This window comes from Labeo rohita, chromosome 13 (assembly GCF_022985175.1).
Source record: "Labeo rohita strain BAU-BD-2019 chromosome 13, IGBB_LRoh.1.0, whole genome shotgun sequence".
In the NCBI taxonomy this organism is placed as follows: domain Eukaryota; kingdom Metazoa; phylum Chordata; class Actinopteri; order Cypriniformes; family Cyprinidae; genus Labeo; species Labeo rohita.
The window spans coordinates 16,160,847-16,185,415 of record NC_066881.1 but is presented as its reverse complement, the minus strand read 5'-3'; the positions used below and the strand labels follow the sequence as shown (position 1 = coordinate 16,185,415).

Here is a 24,569-nt window from a genome sequence, read left to right as displayed (position 1 = left end):
CATCCATTTACCTAATCCACCACAGTACTGCCAAAGTGCATTGCTTTGAGGTTACACCGCAGAAGTGTAACTGTCAAACTGGGAATGAGAGCACTTTTAATGTCTCAATACGACATTGCTTGCTTTGCTTATCAGTACATGAATTTATGCACATACAAGTCTGAGTTTGCACAAGTTCGTCTGATTTTTTAAATGTTTTTGAATGTAGTCTCTTATGCTTACCAACTTTGTCTTTAATGTCACTTTTGATCACTTTTATGCAACCTTGCTAAATATAATTAATAGGTATTAATTTCTTTCATAAGAAACATAAATGTGACCCTGGACCACAAAACCAGTCTTAAGTCGCTGGGATATATTTGTAGCAATAGCCAAAAATACACTGTATAGGTCAAAATTATTGATTTTTCTTTTATGCCAAAAATCATTAGGAAATTAAGTAAAGATCATGTTTCATGAAGATATTTAGTAAAATTCCTACTGTAAATATATCAAAACTTATTTTTTGATTAATAATATGCATTAGTAAGAGCTTCATTTAGAAATTTTAATTGTGATTTTCTCAATATTTTGATTTTTTTGCACCCACATATTATATATATTTGAATAGTTGTATCTCGGCCAAATATTGTCCCATCCTAACAAACCATACATCAATGAAAAGCTTGTTTATTCAGCTTTTAGATGACGTTTAAAGCTCAATTTTGAAAAATTGACCCTTATGACTGGTTTTGTGGTCCAGGGTCACAAATAAATAAATAAATAAATACTGACCCCAGAATTTTGAACAGTGGTGTACTTTCCATTTTGACTGCCAGTTTTTTCAGTCTAACCCCTCTGGTGGATGCATTATCTGGTATAACCGGATCACTGTACCTGAAGGAGGGCCGCTTCCAACTAAAGCCTCAGCTCAAATTTGTCTTGCACATTCCTTCAGAGACTTGAAGCCTTAACTAGATTCTCCTCTGGCCTGCTAATACCAGTGGGGAACAGGGTCAATGTAACAAATGTAACCTCTATTTTCTGAATGTTGCATGGCTGCTGTCATTCTTCCGTCGAGAGCAACTCTAGCACCCCAGTGGGTCTGAACTATAACCGACCCACTGTTTAATTTAGCAATAAACACTATATTTTTAAATAGCACTGGTTAAGGTTTACCCACACCTGGCTGCTAGCATCAGATTTGGCTCGATCTGTGATTACATACCCACTAGGCATGCCTGACCCCGAGCTTTTAACCCTCTCCTGCAGCACGGCCATCTCTCGTAATGTCTCTGCCGAGTACAGACCGATGGGGGAGTTATACTGCTGGCCTTTTTGCCCGGAGGTGGATTTGTCCTTCGGAGCAGCTAAATGGCTTTGAGCAGGAAAAGAAGCTTCTCTGCTACTGCTCACCACAGTGCTATGGGACTGGTTGGTGTGCTTGCTTGAGTAGCTGGAGTTTGTCTCAGCAGAAGCTGAGTGAGCTCCATTCATTTGCACAGGCTGATTGTGCATGTGTGTGGACAGGGTTGAGAAAGAAAAAACAGAAGGAGCTGGTCAGAGGAAAGCTTAGAATGACAATGATTTAACTATGTTCACTCTATGTATACTACATGAATTATTTGAAAAAGGATTTATGTATTACTGAATGCAAAAGAAATAGTTTACCACAAAAAATGAAAATTCTGTCAGAATTGACAGTATATGCACCTTTGTGTTGTTTGAAAAACATATGACTTTTGTTAAAACTATTTTGTAGAATGTCTATTGTTAAAGCTTTATAGTCATTATTTTGTATTCATTATACTGAAATGCAGAGAGGACATTTTAAAAAAATATCTCCTTTTTGTTGAAACAAAAACAAAAGACTGATCATAAAGATTTGTAACCACATGAAGGTGGAAAATTGCAGATTTTTAATGAAACAGTAACACTTCAGAGTTTGTACACTACCATTCAAAAAGATCTTTTTTTTTTTTTGGAAAAGTCTCTTAGGACTTCTTGCTTACCAAGACTGCATATATTCGATCAAAACACAGTAAAAAAAACAGTAAATGCTATAACAATTTAAAGCAACTGTTTCTTACTTTAATATATTTTAAAATGTAATTTATTCCTGTGATGGCAAAGCTAATTTTTCAGCATCATTACTCCAGTCTTCAGTGTCACATGCTGATTTGATGCTTAAGAAACATTTCTTAATATAATCAATGTTGAAAACAGTTGTGCTGGTTAATATTTTTGTGGAACTTAACAGTGAAATCTTATAAATGTCTTCACTGTCACTTCTGATCATTTACTGCATCTTTTATTAAATGACCCTAAACTTTTGAACGGTAGTGTATGTACTAATTAGAATTTTGAAACAAATGCTTTATGATCTTTCCTTTTGTATGACTAACAATATTTTTAATGAAATGCCAAACTAATTGTGAAGAGCATTACATTAACAACGTTTTGATGGTGTATGCAAAGTGAAAACCAGCAGGTGGCATCATAAGGCTTTTTACATGGAGCAGAACATTTGTAAGGATGTCATACATGATAAAGGCATCCTGAGTTTATGGAAAACCAAAGACCGGACTCTATTATCTTACCCTCTAAAAAGAATTTTTAACATAACTCTATTTAAAAAAAAAAAATCACCTGAAGACAGCTGAAGCTTGCTCTAATTTTTACACTTCCTGAATATTCATGTGGAATGTATGTATTGATCTGTGCTTGACTTAAAATATATGAATGCATGGACATATGCTGTTTGCAGATGTATGTATGACAGTGAGTAACGTGTGACAGACCTTCTGATGGGGGATCACAGGCATAGGGGAATCAATCCTTGGTGTTGTCATGGGAACTGGAGTGGGTCTCTTTGACCTGTGATAAAATAAAGTAAACATTTGAAGAAAATGACAGAAGGGTTTAAGACAGACTGTCTGCATCACATCTTTTATGACAAAATTGCAGTGTCCAATGGTGAACTATAAACATCTCACATACAGTTCTAGATAAATGATGCAACCGTGTAAAAACTTGCGGCAAATATTTTCAGTTTTCCAGATCTCTCAACTTTCCTTTGAGTTTGAACACTGTCACAATAACAACATAATGAATCCCATCCAGGGCAGAATCAGTTTTTGTTGTAGCTCTCAGAAAAATGCTTTTGTCCAAACAGACTTTGTGCCAAATTGAACCTTTTCAGAGGAAAAATTTAAAACATTACGTGCCCTGTACACAAAGGTGGAAAAAAACTAACATACTTTAAAGTGCACATTGTTTGAAAATTTGTGCAAAAAGAAAAGCACAAAGAACAAATTACAAAAGAGAAGTTCTTGGAACACAGTAGAGGTTGACAACAAAGTAGATAATGTATCTTGACAAGTGTTAAAGAAGTAGTTCACTTCCAGAACAAAAATTAACAGATAATTTACTTGCTCCGTTGTCATCCAAGATGTTCATTTCTTTCTTTCTTCACTTGATAAGAAATTATGTTTCTTAAGTGAAACATTTCAGGAATTATCTCCATATAATGGACTTCAATGGTGCCCGCGAGTTTGAACTTCCAAACTTTTCGATTCCAGCTGAGGAAAAAGGGTCTTATTTAGCGAAATGATTGGCCCTTCTTCCTCGGCTGGGATCGTTTAGAGTCCTTTGACGCTGCATTTAAACCGCATTTTGGAACTTCAAACTCGTGGGCAGCATAGACATCCACTATATGGAGAAATGTCCTGAAATGTTTTCCCTCAAAAAACATAATTTCTTTATGACTGAAGAAAAAAAAATATGAACATCTTCGATAACAAGGGGGTAAGTACATTATATGTATTTTTTTGTTCTGGAAGTGAGCTACTCCTTTAAAGTCTGTCTCACCCTACGTGTACTTATATGTATTTTTTTGTTCTGGAAGTGAGCTACTCCTTTAAAGTCTGTCTCACCCTACGTGTACACTTTATAACAACAGCCCTTGCAGAGGGAACTCTGGGATCTATTAAGCGTGTTAAAGCAAAGGAAGGATGGTCCGGTGTAATCCCTGCAGGTATGCTCAAAGAGGGGAAATAAAGGTGAACATGCCTTTTTTGTAGGTTTTACTCAAGATAAAGTGAACTAACCTGACTTAAGAACTAAGATATATCAGAATTGCATTCTGCACTGAAGATATCAAGAATGTTTTTACAAACTCATAAATTTCACGTATCTCACGGTCCATGAGGGAGATACACTAACCCAGGCATGCGATTCCCTCTGCATGGGTCACACATCAAACACAACACAGAAATCACTGAAAAAAAGTGGTTTTTTTAGTAATTTGAAGCTTTGTCTTTTGATGACTGACATTTGTACTACATGCCTAGAATAAACAGCAGATATCTTTCATTCCACTCTTTTGATTCGTTGATCACTCTACCCAAGAGCCTTCGATGCATCCCAATTATGACTTTTTCCAGCTCAAATCTGATGTTGTCCACATATACCAGACACTAACCATAACACAATGCACTCTAGCTTGTCATGTTCATCATAACACTATCAACACATTCCATAATGTAATATTGTACTTGAAACCAGACATTACAACTTCTTCCAGTTTTCCATTCTAAAAACTCTGCATCAGCAGTAGAATTAAAATTTTAGTTTAAATCATGTGAAAAACATTATTTGGCATCAACATATACACCGATCAAGAATAACATTATGACCACCTTTCTAATATTGTGTTGGCCCCCCTTCTTGCTGCCAAAACAGCCCTGACCCGTCGAGACATGGACTCCACTAGACCCCAGAAGGTGGGCTGTGGTATCTGGCACCAAGATGTTAGCAGCAGATCCTTTAAGTCCTGTAAGTTGCGAGGTGGGGCCTCCATGGATCAGACTTGTTTGTCCAACACATCCCACAGATGCTGGATTGTATTGAGATCTGGGGAATTTGGAGGCCAAGTCAACACCTCAAGCACGTTGTTGTGCCCCTCATACCATTCCTGAACCATTTTTTCTTTGCGGTAGGGTGCATTATCCTGCTGAAAGAGGCCATCAGGGAATACCGTTTACATGAAAGGGTGTACATGGTCTGCAACATTGCTTAGGTAGGTGGTATGTGTCAAAGTAACATCCACATGGATGGCAGAACCCAAGCTTTCCAAGCAGAACATTGCCTAAAGCATCACACCGCCTCTGCCGGCTTGACTTCTTCCCATAGTGCTCCCTGGTGCCATGTGCTCACCAGGTAAGTGACGCACTTAGCCATCCACATGATGTAAAAGAAAAGGCCACTTTGTTCCATTGCTCCGCGGCCCAGTTCTGAAGCTCACGTGGCTACTGCTGGCAGTTTCGGAGGTGGACAGGGGTCAGCATGGACACCCTAACTGGTCTGCGGCTATGCAGCCCCATACACAACAAACTGCAATGCACTATGGATTCTGACACCCTTCTATCAGAACCAGCATTAACTTGAGCAATTTGAGCTACAGAAGCTCATCTGATGGATCAGAACACACGAGCCAGCCTTCACTCCCCACATGCATCAATGAGCCATGGCTACCTATGACCTGTTGCCTGTTCACCACCTTTATTTTTAAGAGTGTGGTTATGAAACATCGCTACAGCTGCTCGAATGTGGAGAAAATGGCGGACGGCGTACAACTGGCTGAGGGTGGAAATATGCTAATATGGCACAGTCCGTCAGCGGTCATGGGCGGGGCCTGAGAAAATCAAAACAGCTTGATAATGGAGACCGTTTAGGTTTTTTGGGGATGAAAAAAGGAATGAATGGATTTTTATCATTGTAGGGTGGTTGTGTCCACACACTGCTAAGACAGATTTTGATACAAACACAATCAAAAAGTGAATTTTGCATCCGATGTCCCATTTAAGCTAAATAAAGTTGCATGGATTCTATTTTAACTGCAAAGTTCAAAAATCATATCCATATAAGAATACGAAAGTGATCCAGATCAACTGCAGTGTGAACATAACCTTGTTTAAAGCTATGCTGTGCCAGTGCTGGGAAGCCTTGAGTTGGAGCACAAGGCTGGAAAAAAGCTTATCAAGTTAGTATGAGGTTGCTGATGGATGAATGGACACTTGCCAGAGGGCGTGAAGAAAGATTCTGCTGAGTTTCGGAGCTTGAGTGCATGTATATGTATTGTCTGTTTTTAAGAGCTTTTAAAATGTGTGGATGCTTGCCTATCGAACGCTTGTCTAGTAATGCTGAAAATGAGTAACATGAATCAAAGCTGATAAAGCCAGTGAGTTGTCAGACACGAAGGCAATAAAATCACATGACCTTTCCCTGGCTAAACACATGCAGAGCTCATCTGAACTCACACAAAATCTCATTGAAGCTGCAGTCTGTTTACGGTTCATAAAAATTAATCCCATGATTGACTACACTGAACAGTCAAGGCCTGCTTTTATTACACTGCAGTGAATGAGCCAACAATAGCATCTTCATCACAGTAACCCATGAGACCCACTATCATCTGTATTCACTATAATTAATTCAATTCCTAAGGTGTTTGTAGCTACAGAATTGACAGATCACACAAGAGGATGAGAAAGGCTGCCTCAGAGCTGTCAGTGAAAATACAGATCGTTACAAACTTGTGGTTGCCAAGACAGATTAAATACCAGTGTGGATCACAGCGTAAACATGGCAGATCAGTTTATTACCTTCAACAGAATAAAAGAAACTCTGATTCAATCCAACAGGCTTCTTTCACATTTCTACAGACTCTACATGTGTCATACACAATACCAAATTTCTGAGTACTTCCACATCCTTCCTAGTTTCAAAAGGGTTTGGAAAGTATTATAATAGACAAATGCATCAGTGAATAATAAGACTTATTTTTGAAATGTAAATGTTAGAATTAGAATGATTCCTGAACGATCATTATACACTGAAGACTAAAGTAATGTCTGCTGAAAGTTCAGCTTTGCCATCACAGGAATAATTACATTTTTAATTACACTGACCAAAATTATAAACGCAACACTTTTGTTTTTGTCCCCATTTTTCATGAGCTGAACTCAAAGATCTAAGACTTTTTTTATGTACACAAAAGGCCTATTTCTCTCAAATATTGTTCACAAATCTGTCTAAATCTAAGTTAGTGAGCACTTCTCCTTTGCAGAGATAATCCATCCACCTCACAGGTGTGGCATATCCAGATGCTGATTAGACAGCATGATTATTGCACAGGTGTGCCTTAGGCTGGCCACAATAAAAGGCCACTCTAAAATGTGCAGTTTTATCACACAGCACAATGCCACAGACGTCACAAATTTTGAGAGAGTGTGCAATTGCCATGCTGACTGCAGGAATGTCCGCCAGAGCTGTTGCCCGTGAATTGAATGTTGATTTCTCTTCCATAAGCCGTCTCCAAAGGTGTTTCAGAGAATTTGGCAATACATCCAACCGGCCTCACAACTGCAGACCACATGTAACCACACCAGCCCAGGACCTCCACATCCAGCATCTTCACCCCCCAAGATCGACTGAGACTAGCCACCCAGACAGCTGCTGCAACAATCGGTTTGCATAGACAAAGAATTTCTGCACAAACTGTCAGAAACCGTCTCAGGGAAGCTCATCTGCATGCTCGTCGTCCTCATCGGGGTCACGACCTGACTGCAGTTCGTCGTCGTAACCGACTTGAGAGGGTAAGTACTCACATTCAATGGCATCTGCCACTTTGGAGAGGTGTTCTCTTCATGGATAATTCTCGGTTTTCACTGTACAGGGCAGATGGCAGACAGCGTGTATGGTGTCGTGTGGGTGAGCGGTTTGCTGATGTCATCGTTGTGGATCGAGTGGCCCACGGTGGCGGTGGGATTATGGTATGGACAGACGTATGTTATGGACAATGAACACAGGTGCATTTTTTTTTGATGCATTTTGAATGCACAGAGATACCGTGACAAGATCCTGAGGCCCATTGTTGTGCCATTCATCCACAACCATCACCTCATGTTGCAGCATGATAATGCACAGCCCCATGTTGCAAGGATCTGTACACAATTCCTGGAAGCTGAAAACATCCCAGTTCTTGCATGTCCAGCATACTCACCGGACATATCACCCATTGAGCATGTTTGGGATGCTCTGGATCGGCATATATGACAGCGTTTTCCAGTTCCTGCCAATATCCAGCAACTTCGCCAAGCAATTGAAGAGAAGTGGACCAACATTCCATAGGCCACAATCAATCAGACTGTTTTTCGGACCTCCCCGTCCCCCCCCAAAAACAGAAAAACTGCACATTTTAGAGTGGCCTTTTATTGTGGCCGGCCTAAAGCACACCTGTGGAATAATCATGCTGTCTAATCAGCATCTTGATATGCCACACCTGTGAGGTGGATGGATTATCTCTGCAAAGGAGAAGTGCTCACTAACACAGATTTAGACAGATTTGTGAACAATATTTGAGAGAAATAGGCCTTTTGTGTACATAAAAAAAGTCTTATGATCTTTAAGTTCAGCTCAAGATAAATGGGGGCAAAAACAAAAGTGTTGCGTTCATAATTTTGGTCAGTGTATATTAAAATAAAAAAAGAGTTATGTTACATTGTAACAACATTTTATAATATTACTGTTTTTACTATTTATTTGGATCAGATAAATGCAGTCTTGGTGAGCATAAGAGACATCTTTCCAAAACGTACTGAGCTCAAATTTCAGAATGGTTCACAAACACACATACACACACACACCTCCAAAACTGTACCTTTGCATAGTGAGGGCCAGATTGAAGTTGGCAGACTTGATCTTGTTTTGGGCCTCGAGATGTGTCATCCCCTCTGTGCTGACCCCATCAATGGCCACGATGATGTCACCCTGGATCAGGTTGCTGGAGGCTGCCTTGCTCCCTGGTGTAATCTGCCACAAAACAAACAAGCTTATAAATTAAATACTGACAGCTCAGCACTTCTGCAAACACAATACTTAGACAAGGTAATAATGTGGTCTTCATTTGTCGGCCTCCACATGAGACTGAAAACGTAGGTTGGATGTATAAATAAAGCTGAACAATAGAAAAAGCTCCATCATTTACAGGTGCTTGCTTGATACCCTCTCAATAAAATCAGTGGATGATTAAAACACACAGATTCTGAATCCATGACAGCTGGGTGCACAAAGAGGTCTTAAGCACACATTTGGCATGCTGCATGTTTAGTGCTGGAACAGATAATGTGTTCCTCTTGCTAAAAATAAGACTGTGATTGCAGAATAAAGATATGCACTTAGTCTACAGACCCTAAGTCAATCAGAATTTATATGTATGAAGTATATAATGTGAATTAAATAAAGAATGTGTCCGGGTCATATTTTGCATGTTTTTAAAAGGCTTTGTGAGATTTATTGATTGTTTTATCACAAACACCACAAAACCAGTCGTAAGTAGCACACGTATATTGGTAGCAAAAGCCAAAAATACACTGTATGGGTCAAAATGATATTTTTCTTTTATGCAAAAAATCATTAGGATATTAAGAAAACATATTTTATAAATTTCCTACCATAAATATATCAAAAGTTTTTGATTAGTAATATGCATTGCTAAGACCTTTATTTGGACAAGGCGATTTTCTCAATATTTTGATTTTTTGCACCCTCAGAAGCCAGATTTTCAAATAGTTGTATATCGGTCAAATATTGACATATCCTAACAAACCATACATCAATGGAAAGCTTATTTATTCAGCTTATAAATTTCTCAATTTAAAAAAAAATGGACCCTTATGACTGCTTTTGTGGTCCACGGTCACATTTAGAACTTGTAGTTATATACTATTGTTTTAAAGTTAGAGTTTCTTAAACAATGAATACTTTTACTCAGCAAGCATGATCAGAAGTGACTGTAAAGACATTCATAATGTTACAAAAGATTTATTACAAATGAAAGCAGTTTTTCTGAACTCTTTATTCATCAAAAAAATCCTTAAAAAAAACATATTACTGTTTCCACAAAAATATAAGCAGCACAACTGTTCGTATTGATTTTTGACAATTGATGATAATAATAATAAACGTTTTTTTACTGAAAGATCATGTAACACTGAAGACTGGAGCAATGATGCCGAAAATTCAGCTGCATAAAATAGAATAACATTATTTTGAACAGAGACAATATTTGAAAATATTACTGTGTGTACTGCCCTTTTATTCAAATAAGATAATAAGCTGTTTTTTCATTTGTGTGAGAAAATCTTAATTTAATACAAAACTTAAAAGTTCTTAATGTTTCTAAAATTGGGGTTCATCTGACTTAATTTAGATTTTTTTGGTTTATATATTTTGATTTTGCAATGAAATACAACAAGTTCTTGAAAAGTTTTTGTGAATTTGAGAAAGTTTAAAATCTTAATTATTGGAAAAATAAAAACCTACAGGAAATAAAATTTAAAAGATTCTACGCATCCACACAGGCAACTTTCTAAAAAGACTAACTGTTCCATGGCATGAAAGAAGCATGTTACGCACCATCAATTGGGATTCTGTGATATAAAGTAGATACAGGAAAACCTTCAGACTGCACATATGGATGGTACAGTGTCATCTCTGTACCATAGAACTAGGCGGTCATATATCTTTTTTTTTCCTACATCTGGCAAGGTTTCAGCTGTTTTGAGCAAGAATCATCTCTTCTCACTGTGGATGGCTCAAAGCCATGTAGATGTCTAAAATTAAGTGTAAACACAAAATTAATAAAGCTGATTTCAGATGTGTGCATGTTTGTCTCTGTAATCTTTTGGCTGGATTATGAAGTTTTGACACAGTGTTATGTTTTGCTCTCTAAGAGACTATTACTAAAACTCACATTGAGAAGAACTAAAGAACTGACTCTGTTTGAATGTTTTTCCCCCATCTGTTTTGAATTTTAAATGAATAAACGAATGCATGCCAGTCTGAGCCAAGGATTTAGACACAGCAGTGCCAAGACTGCAAAGCCTATTTTAACAGCCTGAGAAGTAGACCAGCCACAACAAGAAACTGAGAAGTATGTGTCTGAAATGGCATCAGGAGACATACAAAATTACTCTGTCAAAGTTAGTTTGTTGTCAATTATTCAACACCTATCAAGCAGTAAGGTGTTAATTTAGAGTACAATAACCACATCTGAAGTTTAGAAACTGTAAAAAGAAGATTCTGAGAAACTGTCCATATAATGGACAAAAAGACAAATGTCACTAAACATTTCTCAAAATGTTGGCAATCAAAATGTTTTGTGTTTATTGTGTTTCACAAAAGAAAGTCATATAGGTTTGGAGTAACATGAAAGTGAGTAAATGATGAACTATCCTTCTGAAGTGCTTCACTCTAATCCACATTGCTAATGGACCAATCAAATCAACTATTTCACCAGTGACCTCTGTATCACCTCCAGTATCATGTGCCCAGATCTTTAAAAATTATGTTATGCTATTTTTGTTGGTTTTCAATGATCTAAAACAGTGTCAGACCTTGATCAATGTCTGTTATTTGATTCCCGGTAACTACTGGGAAGCTTTGAACGTCTGTGGTACCTAGATTGAGCCTTTGACAAACCAGCAAATGGTCCAGCAGGAATACCAAACTGACAGATGGAAAGGAGCAGCAGAGCTGCTCAAACAACATCATCATCCACTAAGTGACTATAACATATGATGGAATGAAAAATACTGTTAATACAAAAAGACTTTATAACTACAGACACTTACAAATCCCATTATGCAACAGTTAGTTATAGTTCTCTAATTTGATTGGTCAAACACATACATATTAAAGGGATAGTTTACTCAAAATTGAAAATTCTGTCACTGATTACCCACCCTCATGTTGTTGCAAAACCATAAGACCGTCAGTCATCCACAAATCAAGGTACTTTTGATAAAATCCGGGAGTTTTCTGACCCTGCATAGACAGCAACACAATTACCAAGGCCCAGAAAGGTAGTCATTAATAAAATAGCCCATATGACATTTTTGGGTGAACTATGTTTTTTGAGGAAAACATTTCAGCATTTTTCTCCATATAATGGACTGATATGGTGCCCCGATTTTGAACTTCAAAGTTTAAATACAGCTTCAAACGATCCCAAATGCGGTTGTAAACGGTTGGTTATTTTCAAAAAAATAATACAATTTATATACTTTTTAATGCCAATCTTGTCTTACTCTGTCTGGACTGTTTTCTTCCGATTTGTGACAGTTAGGGTATGTCGAAAAAATACCATCTCATGTTTTCCCTCAACTTCGAAATCATCCTATACTGCTGTTTTACCCTTTGTTAAGGGTGTCTGACCTTCTTTGCATGTCCACTTTGCAAAGACTGTGTTGGTACTTCTGCAGCGATGTAGGATGATTTTGAAATTATTTTTGAAGTTGAGGGAGTTTTTCAACATACCCTAACTGTCTTGAGCCAGAATACACAGAGTTCAGGCAGAGCAAGACAAGACGAGCGTTTGAGATTAAAAAGTATTTAAATTGTGTTTTTTTAATGAAAACAACCAATCGTTTTGCTAGATAAGACCCTTCTTCATCAGCTGGGATCGTTTACAACCGCATTTGGGATCATTTAAAGCCGCATTTAAACTGGCTTTTGGAAGTTCAAAATCGGGGCACCATAGCAGTCCATTATATGGAGAAAAATCCTGAAATGTTTTCCTCAAAAAACATAATTTCTTTACGACTGAAGAAAGAAAGACGTCTTGGATGATAAGGGGATGAGTACATTACTGTGAATCTTTGTTTTGGAAGTGGACTTCTCATTTAAGTGTGACAAGTTAATAGACTGTGCATGCTAATTTAGCCATGTGAATGGGTAACTTTGTTTTTTAAGGTACTGTCACATTAGCAAAAAAGGTCCAATTTTTTTCCCAATGTACTGTATGATGGACAGTTTACACTGAATTTATTTTCAAACCAATCAGTTCTCTGTCGGTCACTGCAGTGAATATCACACGTCCAAATCACTTGAAATCAGCACTACAATGGTAAATGTGGCCACAACTTTATTGTTACTGCCGTTATTCTCATCAGATACTTTTTACAGACTCATCCAGATACATCAAAGGCGAGACAATTAATAATATAGGGATAAACTAGTAATGAAAAAGATTAAAACTATCATGGATCAAGGATATCTAGTTACTAGTGTAAAGCTGATAATTGTTAAGCCAACATGTAATCTTTGACTGCACCCCTTGAGTGTTTGCTTATGAAATATTTTAGTTAATTTGATTATGCTTTCTGCTCCCAATAAGAGCTGTGCTTATCTTGTTTGATCATGTTTATCCATTACGCATATTTTTACACAAAATCATAAAACTTGAAAAATCCTGCATTTAATCTTGTTTTGATAATTCAGTCTTCAATATCTCATAAATCAGTGTCGTGGTTGGGAAAAGCTTGCAACGTGTGTCTACTGTGTGTGTAATATCTTTAAAAATGTATCGGTATGTGACAGCTGTGTTTCCACTACTGTGGTCACGTCCACACTGTGGATGAGTTTAACATGATCAATGCAATCCGACACCTGGATGGTCCATATATCCAGGCACTTCACACATACTCATGGACAAATATGACAGATTGTATTTGACCTTCTTGCATTCTGCTGTGGCACAGTTTTTGATAAGCATTTTCTCAAATGAAAATCAACCAGCTCAAGTTCACTGACCATGTTTATGAACCCAATATAACTGCAGCCCCCAACTCGAGTGCTCCTATCCTCTGGCACAAACTCACAAATAACTGAAGTCTGTCTCATATGCTTATTGAGGTACAAGCCTGTAAAAATAAGCGTCACTAGGTTTAGCAAAAAAACTCTGCTGGTCTGCATGGGTATCGGTCAGAATCTAACGTCCAACCTTTCGAGGATGGAATGATTATGCTCACAGTTGGCCACGATGAGTCAAAAATAGATTTGAACGACTTCCTCCTTCTTACAAAAAGGTGTTTTGTATATATAACTATCCACAGTGGGTAGCAATTGCAGTCTTTTTCCTGCCTGACAGCTGCTCTAATTGTGTCTGTGTGAATGGGTGCTACCTACTTGTGTGCATGGGTTGTTTTAAGAGTCTTCTTCCTCTATAAATGTCAAGTCTAATTGCCACATCTAGCAGGGGGAGTGTCCTGCCACCTTCAGAAAGGCCACTATGATAGTAATGTTCATGTGCTAGGGGCAACATCCCCATAAAATGACCTGTGCTACAAATTAAAGGGATTACATCAGCCTAAAATGACGTTATGCAGGTTTGGAATGATAAATGATGCCTGGGTTTACTGGGTAATTTGTCACTGTAAGGCTTTATTATTTAAAAGTTGGATATTAGACAACATAATATAAATCCTTAATGGCAAAGAAGAAGATATGGATAAAGACGTTTTGGAAAACATTTATAATTCAGATTTACTTGTTGTAGTCAATGCATCGATACTGTTGCTTTGTGCTGGGGTTAGCAAAACTAACAGCAAAAGGAAAAGGAAGGGAGCATGGGAAAACAAAGGCTTGGAGAGACTGAAGGGAGGATTACCAGGCCTGGCACACAAAACATGCATTAACTCTCCATTCTAGCTCATTCCAATTGATGCCTGGATGAATGAGTGGCTGATATGCCAGCTCAAATCTCCTGCTCACTCACAACAGCACAAAGGAGCTGTTCTGTGGGTCAAGTAAATCACAGGGGGAAAGTAGGCCACAGAGAAAACTAGAGAGAAATCTTTGATGGCTAGACAGAACATGAAATCAAAATGCACAATATATACTTTCTTAATAAACATACTTGGTCTTATTGTGCATGATTGCTTTTGCACATCATTTCAGTGCAAAATATGACTGTAATCTTTCCTCGTTTCAGAATCCAATTAATTTCTGATGGATAAAATCAAGACAAAGGATAATGGATACAGTCTCACTATTTTTCTTTAGGGAATATCCTATTACACTTAGTATGCACTACCATTCAAAAGTTTGGGGTTGGTAATTTTTTCTTCAACAGTTTTGAAAGAGATCGCTTATGCTCACCAAGGCTGTAAAACCAGTAATATTCTGAAATATTATTACAATTTAAAACAACAGTTTTTTTCTATTGTAACATATTTTAAAATGTAATTTATTTCTGTGATGCAAAGCAGAACTTTCAACAGCCATTACTCCAGTCTTTAGTGTCACATGAGCCCTCAGAAATTAATCAAAATCACCCTGCATCGCTGCAGAATTACCAACCCAGTGTTTACAAAGTCAACGTGCAAAGAAGGTCAAACATCCTTTACAAAGGTAAAACAGCAATGTAGGACGATTTTGAAGTTGAAGGACAAAATGAGATGGGAGTTTTTTGACCTACCCTAACTGTATTGACCCGGATTACACGGAGTACGTATGCACATCACAGAGCTAGATAAAACGAGCATTTGTGGTCAAAAAGTATATAAATTGTACTTTTTTTTTTTTTTTTTTTTTTAAATAACCGATCATTTTGCTAGATAAGACCCTTCTTCCTCTGCTGGGACCATTTAGAGCCCTTTGAAGCTGCATTAAAACTGCATTTTGGAAGTTCAAACTTGCAGGCAGCACAGAAATCCACCATATGGAGAAAAATCCTGAAATGTTTTCCTCAGGAAACATACTTTCTTTAGGACTGAAGAAAGAAAGACCTGAACATCTTGGATGACAAGGGGGTGAGTAAATTATCTGTAAATGTTTGTTCTGGAAGCAATCTATTTCTTTAAAAGCTAAAATTACTTCATTGTATTACATGTAAAATGGTATGAAAAACAGCATTCAGAATGTTTTTTGCATTCCGCAGAAGAAAAAATCTATTTTCTTAGTTTAAATTAAATTAAGTTTTGAATTAGAATAGCCTAGTTAACACAATAAGATCTGTCCCAATCATGCTTTGAATTGACAGTCCTGGTATCAAAATATCTGAAATGGTGAAGACTTTATCAGTTACATAAGAGCAAAGTAGCAGTACTCACTTATGATTGAGGCCTGAGTACTTAACCAGATGGGCTCATTTGTGCTAACAAGACCGAAAAGAATCCGACACCATATGAATGCAATGTGACCCGATCCTCCCCTGCTGTAGCACCCCTCATATAAGAGCTGAGTAAACCTGCCCAACACCAAATGAATAAAACACATGTGGAAAAGACCAAAGGTTTATCACAGCCAACCTGTTGAAATATCTAAGAACAAGCTTTGCTTAAAAACATCAAACATTTCTGAATTTCTGGACGGAAGCATGACGTCTTGGTGGATGTTGGTATATAATAGCTCTTAGAGTCTTCCCCAGCAGGACTGACTTGACCTTCAACAGCCATCTAAAAACAGCTTTGCCTGTCAGCAGCACCAGCTTCAGGCTCTCATGGCAAACACCAAAACTGGCACTTGCTGCCTACTGGTTTGGGACTATCTGAGAGAGACTAGAATTATATAACAACATTATTAACACAACTATCTGAGGGTCATAAAACTTGTTCTAAAGAACATCCCGAATGTTTTTGTTTTCTAACCTAAAGGTGACATATCATGAAAATCTGACTTTTTCAGTGTTTAATCGCTATAATCAGGTCCCCAGTGCATGTACCAACCCAGAAAACATAAAAAGCACAACCAAATAACTTTGTTTGGGTAAGCCTTTTCTTGCAAGCATGTGAAAAAATTAGCGTGTTAAATTTCGCTCCCCCATGACGTAGGAAGGAAATCTTATTATAATATTACCGCCCCTTAATCTGCACATTTCCACCTACGGGCCGCCATTCTGTTTTCGCAAGTGTAAACAGTGTACCAGTTCTAACACCATGGCAAATGTTCAAGCAAAGCATGCTATCTGTTCTGTCATTGGCTGCACAGATGAGCACAGAACACTATTGAGAGTCTCAGCCTAAAAAAAAAACAAGAGAGTAGTGGATTTATTTATTTATTTATTGTATATTACGCTGCTGCCACACACATCTAATATAAATGTGCAATTTCTTTCCCAGCTGTTTACCTTCACAGATATAACTGACTGTTTTTCTTTTAACTCGTGTGCATTTTTAACATAAAATGAACGTGTATTTCACAGTTTAAGCGCAATAAGACATGAAAGAGTTTAGTACATATTGTACATATTTTGTAAATTAGGGCATATTAGGTCTCCTTTAATACAGTACATCAAGTTCAATAAATTGCATGCTTTGTGATGCGTGTATAAATATCATCAGGTTAGTCTGGTGGACCAGAACTGAATGGCATCATGTCTTAACCTGGTGCAATGACACAAAATCAGCCAAACAGAAAATATCTGATGCTTAATATGGACATTTAACAATAGTCTATCCAGTGTGATGATGCAAAAACAGATATCAAACATAAAAAAAAAACACCCTTTGACTTTGAAAAAATAAAAAATAAATCAATCATTGTTTTCACTGTATGCAACTGTTTTCAAAAAATATTTATAGCAGATTATATTTTTATAAACAAAACACTAAATAAAAATAATTTAATATATGATATAATATAATATAATATAATATAATAATATTTTTTATGTTTTTGAAAGAATTCTCTTATGATCACCAAGGCTACATTTATTTGAACAAACATAGTCTAAACAGCAATGTTGCAAAATAATAAAAATTACTGTTTTCTATTGAATTTTCAGCAGCCATTATTCCAGGCTTTATTGTCACATGAACCTTTAGAAGCAAAATCAATATGCTGATTTATTGCTCAATAAAAAAAATCTTTATTATATTATTAGAAATGTGCTGCTTAATATTTTTGTGGAAAACACTTTTTTAGGATTACTCTAAAAGTTTTTTTTTTGTTGTTGTTGTTGTTTTTGTTATTTATGATCAACTGTATCCTTGATAATTTCACATTTATTCTTACTAATTTCTTTAAAATTAAAATTGAAGGGTAATGTATGTTGCTAAAACATACAAATTGTTTGCAATGAGACCAGAGAAAATATATATTATAAAATATTTTATAAATACAATAAGACATACGTTACACAAAAATAAAGCAAGCATAAAAGACTGAAAAGGCTACTAAGAGCCAGATTTACTAAACAGGGGAAATTAGTGTTAGAGCCAGTGTTGCCAAGTTCTGGGCTTCTTTAAAGGAGAAGTCCACTTCCAGAACAAAAATTGACAAATAATATAAGGGAAGGGTCTAGAGAAAGGATCGGTTACTTTCATAAAAATAATACAATTCAAATACATTTTAATCTCAAATGCTCGACTTGTCTTGCTCTCCCTGAACTCTGTGTACTCTGGCTGAAGAGAGTTAGGGTATGTTGAAGAACTCCAATCGTAGTTTCTCCCTCAACTTCAAAAATAATTTCAAAATCATCCTACATCGCTGCAGAAGTACTGGCCCAGTCTATGCAAAGTGAACATGCAAAGAAGATCAAACACCCTTAACAAAAAAGGTAAAAGAGCGATATAGGACAATTTTTAAGGTTGAGGGAGAACATGAGATGGGAGTTTTTCGACATACCCTAACTGTCATGAACCGGAAAAAAAACAGAGTTCAGGGAGAGTAAGACAAGACGAGCATTTGAGATTAAAAAGTATATGAATTGTATTATTTTTATGAAAATAACTAATCGTTTCACTAGATAAGACCCTTCTTCCTTGGCTGGGATCGTTTTCTTTACGACTGAAGAGAGAAAGACATGAACATCTTGGATGACAAGGGGGTGAGTACATTATCTGTAAATCTTCGTTCTGGAAATGGACTTCTCCTTTAACACTGTTGCTGCGGGTTGTTTTTCATATCCGTGGGTTGAAGCGACCCCAATAACGCATTATTTAGCCCCTGGAATGCTAATTTTACCCATGGGAAAAACATGTATTTTACCCCTCAGAACGCAAGTTTTACCAGGGATCCCCCTCGAAACGCCACTGGGCTACTTGGGCGGGTATTGTTGTAAAAACCTGGCAACCCTGGGTGAGCGCATATTTTCATAAAAGCGCAGATGGGAGGGGAAAATTCTGTGTGCGTTTTACTGACAATGCACACATTAAAGAACACAGATGCAACCCTGATCATTTCCATAATCTACCAAGAGCAGCGCAAATTACCACCTGCTTTTTTGGGCGTTAAATAATGGCGCAAATACCAGTAATTTGACGAGCGCAAATGTTAGTAAATCACATTGTGTGATTCATTTTAATACTCTACTCCCATAATTTTTTTGTTTGAAAGGGAAACGTCTCGGTTACAACTGTAACCCTCGTTCCCTGAAGGAGGGAACGGAGACGTTACGTCATAACTGACGTATTTGGGCTCCCAAGTAGGACCCCAAATACGTCAGTTATGACGTAACGTCATAGAGTACGACTGAAGGGGAACTCCTACAAATGCATATTCAATAAGGTCAGGCACAAAAATAACTGTGTCCGTGTCTTTTCAGCACTAATTCGTCCCTGTGCGTCTTTAGTAAATCCAGTACTATTTTAATGCCAAAAGATGGTTTGCATTAGTGCAAGCTGTTAGTAAATCTGGCCCTAAAGGCCCTTTTTCTTTTTAACTAGCTCAGGGAACAAAGAATGCAATAATTAGCTTTAAAAATGAAGTAGATTTGTGTTCATCTGCCAGCATCAATCTTCCTGAAGACTGACTGGAATGAACAATTTCCCTGGGCTCATTAGAGAATAGGCGTGTGGAGAGATGTCATTTAAGCAGTCCAGCACTGGAAAGTCACAATGAAAATCAACACTGTTGGGAATGCTCTTACCAGGGGTGTCGTGCTATTTCTAGAACTTGAAAAAAACAACAACTTTGAACGCAGTCCAAGTGAAGAGACAGCTACATTTGTGTCATTAATCCAACACGCCGATAGTATTAATGCAGATCAAATTCAAGCCAACCATAAAACTCAATCTTCACAAGCTTTAACTGGATGCTCAGTGAATACCATGCGAATGAGAGTAGCCCTTAATTTGAAACGTCCATATTTGAACACCCTAATATCACTTCACAAAGGTGAAACACTATTCCACCAGTTGGTGCATTAGGGTACGTCAAGAGAGCCCACAATAATATTATGCTGAGTTTTATATTATTAGGCTACTGCAAATGCCCTTCACCGGATGAAACATCTTCAAACTATTTGGCAGATGCTAAACAGTGGATCCCTGTTGACATTTAACTGTAACATCTTTTCAGAGGCAAACACATTTCTAATGACACCAAAGTGTCAAATGAAATGTCACAGAACATTACTGTAAGTATAAGGTGATTTAGTGCTGGGTAACCTCATAACTTTTCCTTTTTACTTTGGCGGTCCCAACACCCCTTTCCTTCTACCGTCACTCAGTTCAATGGGACAAATGATTTTCTCATCTGTGCTATTCTATATGAATAATGCAAATGTTTGATTATTACAATTTCCATTGTTTGAATAAAGTAAAAAACTTAATAAACATGCATAGTTTAAATGCATTTAGTGAGTTCATAGACAAGACAAATATAATTTAGTAATTTTTTGGGATAACTTCCAAAACTATATCTACCATTTGCCAATGTCTCTTTGTTGTTGTTACTTAATTACTGTCTAATGCATTCTCCAGATAAAAGTATTATTTCCTTAGGAGTTCCTTTTCATCCAAACCACCCAGAGGTATTTATATCCCTCATCTGCTGCTTTCAGTTTGAACTGAATTGCAAGTTCATGCTTTCTGTGTACCATCTGTTACAGTCTGAGCTGCTCTCAGCCAAGAGAAACCCTCATTTCAGCACCTAGCGCTGAATAGGAGCACTCACAGTCATACCCCGAAGCATCTGCCAACAATATTTCACCCAATTCAGAAAGCCCAGTATACTAGCCAAAGAAAGTTAGGAAATATAGGAAATATCATCTGTAATATGTCAGTACAGTACAAAGTTTTTGAACAGTACATTTTTTTTTATTTAATTCTCTTCTGCTCACCAAGCCTGCATTTATTTGATCCAAAATACAGCAAAAGCAGAAATATTGTGAAATATTTGTACTATTTAAAATAACTGCTTTCTATTTGAATATATTTTAAATGTTATAGATAAAGATATTCATAATGTTACAAAAGATTTCTATTTCAGATAAATGCTGTTCTTCTGAACTTTCTATTCATCAAAGAAACCTGAAAAAAAATCTACTCAGCTGCTTTCAACATAATTATAATAATAAATGTTTTTTGAGTAGCAAATAGAAGAATGATTTCTGAAGGATCATGTGACTCGAGTAATGATGCTAAAAATTCAGCTTTAGAATCACAGGAATAAATTACATTCTAAAATATATTTACATAAAAAAACAGTTATTTTAAATAGTAAAAATATTTCACAATTTTACTCTTTTTGCTGTACTTTGGATCAAATAAATGCAGGCTTGGTGAGCAGAAAAGACTTTTTTAAAAAAACAAATACAGTGAAATATTATTATAATTTAAAATAACTGTTTTCTATTTTGTTATATTTTTAAAATAATCTACCAGCCATTACTCGTGTCTTCAGTGTCACATGATACTTCAGAAATCATTCTAATATTTTGATTTGGTGCGCAAGACTCATCATTATGATCGATGCTGAAAAAAAATCATTTTGATTTTTAATAAATACATTTTTCATGATGAATAAAAAGTTCAAGAGCATACATGCTCATACATGCTGCATGAGCAGTTTTTAATCTAAATTAGGCTGCATAATTTAAAAAAAAAACAGGTTTGACTTTAATTTGTGAAATTATGCTACATAAAACATTTGAACAAGACACGCAGCAGATGGCCTGAATGAGAACGCAAATTCACCCACTGACAGCAGACGGCGCTTATGAAACAGCAGCAATACAGCGTTTTCTTGGTTACAGCTGTAAACAAAGCAGTGCTGTACATAGAAATACTACTTTAGTATACATAATACAAAGGCAAGTTGAAAAGAAAATATAATCTAAACTTTTCCCCTCAGAGATACATTCATACAAACTCTTGTATCATGACAATTTGTATCATGATTCGTTTAATGTCTCAACCGATTTAAATAGTCACATGCATTGATTTTCAACCGGCTCTCAGTACATCATTGCATCTCTACCAATTATATTATATTATATTAAAAAGTATTTATAAATATATATATATATATATATATATACATATATATATGTACGTATAATTATTCTTCGATCTCAACAGCCTAGGAACAGGTCCAGTACAGTTAATCATTGCATGTTTTAATACTCAGAGCAAAGTCTCCAGCACTGAACTGGAATTCTCACTGGCTGATCAGTAAATAGCACCCAGGCCGTCTGTCTCCTGTGGTCTGGTGAATAATATTCATCCTCTTAAGTTACACAGATCCTCCTCAGACCTACTAATGTGATACTCACAGCAGATGTAAATCTACGTCTTAATTCAAACACAGAATAACAGAACACTTCTTGTCTCTTTTCCAGCAGGCCTGCACACCTGTGAGGTACTTTTATAGAAAAGCCCCCTGTTGAGCCACACGACAGCCAGAACAAACGTACTGGGTACCACCTGTCACTCTACAGTGACTGACTAGGCCCTGTGCTACTGGTCTTTTCCTGTAGACAAACAGACCTGCCACACACCTCTTGATTTAGATATTCTTAGTAACCAGTACAGCCTAGAAAAGCGTCACTAGATTCCAACAGGCATTACGATACTGTTGAGGGGAACTCTATGGACCACCTAGGATAGTAGCAGGACAGACATTCTTCCTAACCGCAGACTATGTTGGCAGAGGTGACAAAACGGCAGTGCATCATCTCTTTGTGGCATGTATTGCCGCCGCTCGATCACTGTCTGACATTTTTTACACAAGAGGATCTATTTTTTCAAGACCTTCTAATGCCAGTAACATATTGGGGCAGTGAATCTGTCCTCACTAGACATCTGAGAATAGGCGCATGTGGACTGTGCTCTTATTTGAAGACACACTTCCACACAATCACACAAACAGATACAATTATAGTCAAATACACTCATGCCAACAATATAGGGTAATGTTCTTTGGTTTGTTCTCATTATGTTTTCAAGAAGTAAAATGTTTCTACTAGGTCAACTATGTGCGTTTGCACAGCTATAACTGCTACAGTACAATAAGCACTCACCCTTCTGTGATACTTGACCTTCCTATCTTACAATAGCAAAATAAAGCCCTCATAAACACCCTTTTGCACTCATTCATGCAGAATTCCTTGTATATATCGAACTACAATTTCACAGAACTAGCTGTTCTAGTCATCACGACTTCATATCACACAGCAGAACAAGGATGAATCTACTCGAGTGCAATGAACTGACAGCATACACTACGATCAATACTGTACATCCACATTGGAAATATGGATTTACAGGACTCCTCAGTAACTGCAGAAATAACTATAAAATAAAATAAATAATGCATTTCACAATATCTAACAGCACCCAAAGGTGATACACATACACATACACATACACATACACATACACATACACATACACATACGAAGAACCAATAACTTCTTTGTGGTGCAAACCTCACATATCCAATATACCCAAGCCTAACCCCCATACCCAAGTTTCCAAATCAAGACAGATATAGCATAATAATACAGGAGAAGCATAATCATTATCATCATGTGATGAATAACGTCATTACCATAAATAACAAACAACTCTGAATGAGCTCCAAGTCAGGAGTATCAAGCACCAAGATAACAATGAATGAACAAAGATTCAACAATGAATGAACAAAGGTTACATTTTAAGTCTCACAATAAGAGAGTTAATTTAAGACGGAGGTTTATAAAATCTAATTTGAACTGGAATTGAATTCAATTCAATTTTGTGTGCAACACTTAAATTTCCTGTTATTCAAATGATACTCAAATGAGAAGTTCAGATAGACTTAATCTACATTGATTCATATGTGAGTAAACAGTGCTGAACTAATGAATCACTGTCTGTTTGGCCAAGATTTGGGGGTCTTACCCTGGAAACGGTGAGGGGCATGTTGAAGTCCTTGCCTCCTTGCAACCGGAAGCCCCAAGGCGAAGGTCCAGCGAGTGAAACGTTGTATGAAGTCATTGTTCAAAAAAAGCCTTTGTATTGTTTAAGCAACAGAATTTCTCCAAACGGATGGGGAAAATGGATTTGGAGGGGGGCGGGGCACGTGCCAAACAGCCTCTGAAAGCAGAAGAAGGAAAAAAAATGTGTAAAATGAAAGTAACACTCACACCTATCCAATAAAAAAAACAAAAAACCTGCAGGCCAAAAGGGTCAAAGTAACAGCTTAAAACAACCAATTCAGGCCTAGCCAAACTGCAACGAACGCAAAATAACTGGAGCAACACACAGAAGAGCTATGAGCCAGAAGAAGAGGATTCTTGCCTGTTCAGATGAGCTGGACAGACAGCCTAAGAATAGCTGCCCCTCTGCCGAGAGTGATAGCACTATGGCATTGTGGGGAGGGGGGAGGAAGGGGTACTTATATGGCATGTAAGGGGACACCCAGAATGCCAGGCCTCCCATGATTCACAGAGCTAATATAGCCCCCTCTTAGGCTAAAAGATTTTTCTAGACTCCTTTCTTCTAGGGTGCCTCATCTATCTAGGTCCTGGGCTAGTTTTG

The 24,569-nt window shown here is 37.1% G+C and overlaps 1 protein-coding gene across 1 annotated transcript in view; it reads right to left on the bottom strand.

Annotated features, from left to right (window-relative positions):
- Window positions 1-24,322, bottom strand: part of ldb3a (LIM domain binding 3a) — a 51,199-nt gene extending 26,877 nt beyond the window's left edge. Inside the window, exons 1-3 of the mRNA XM_051126131.1 lie at window positions 23,931-24,322; window positions 8,702-8,853; window positions 2,781-2,856 (exon numbers count right to left, since the gene is read on the bottom strand). Coding sequence (XP_050982088.1) covers window positions 2,781-2,856; window positions 8,702-8,853; window positions 23,931-24,026 — 324 coding nt within the window. The 5' untranslated portion in view covers window positions 24,027-24,322. The remainder of the gene's footprint in view (window positions 1-2,780; window positions 2,857-8,701; window positions 8,854-23,930) is intronic.
- Window positions 24,323-24,569: the final 247 nt, after the last annotated feature.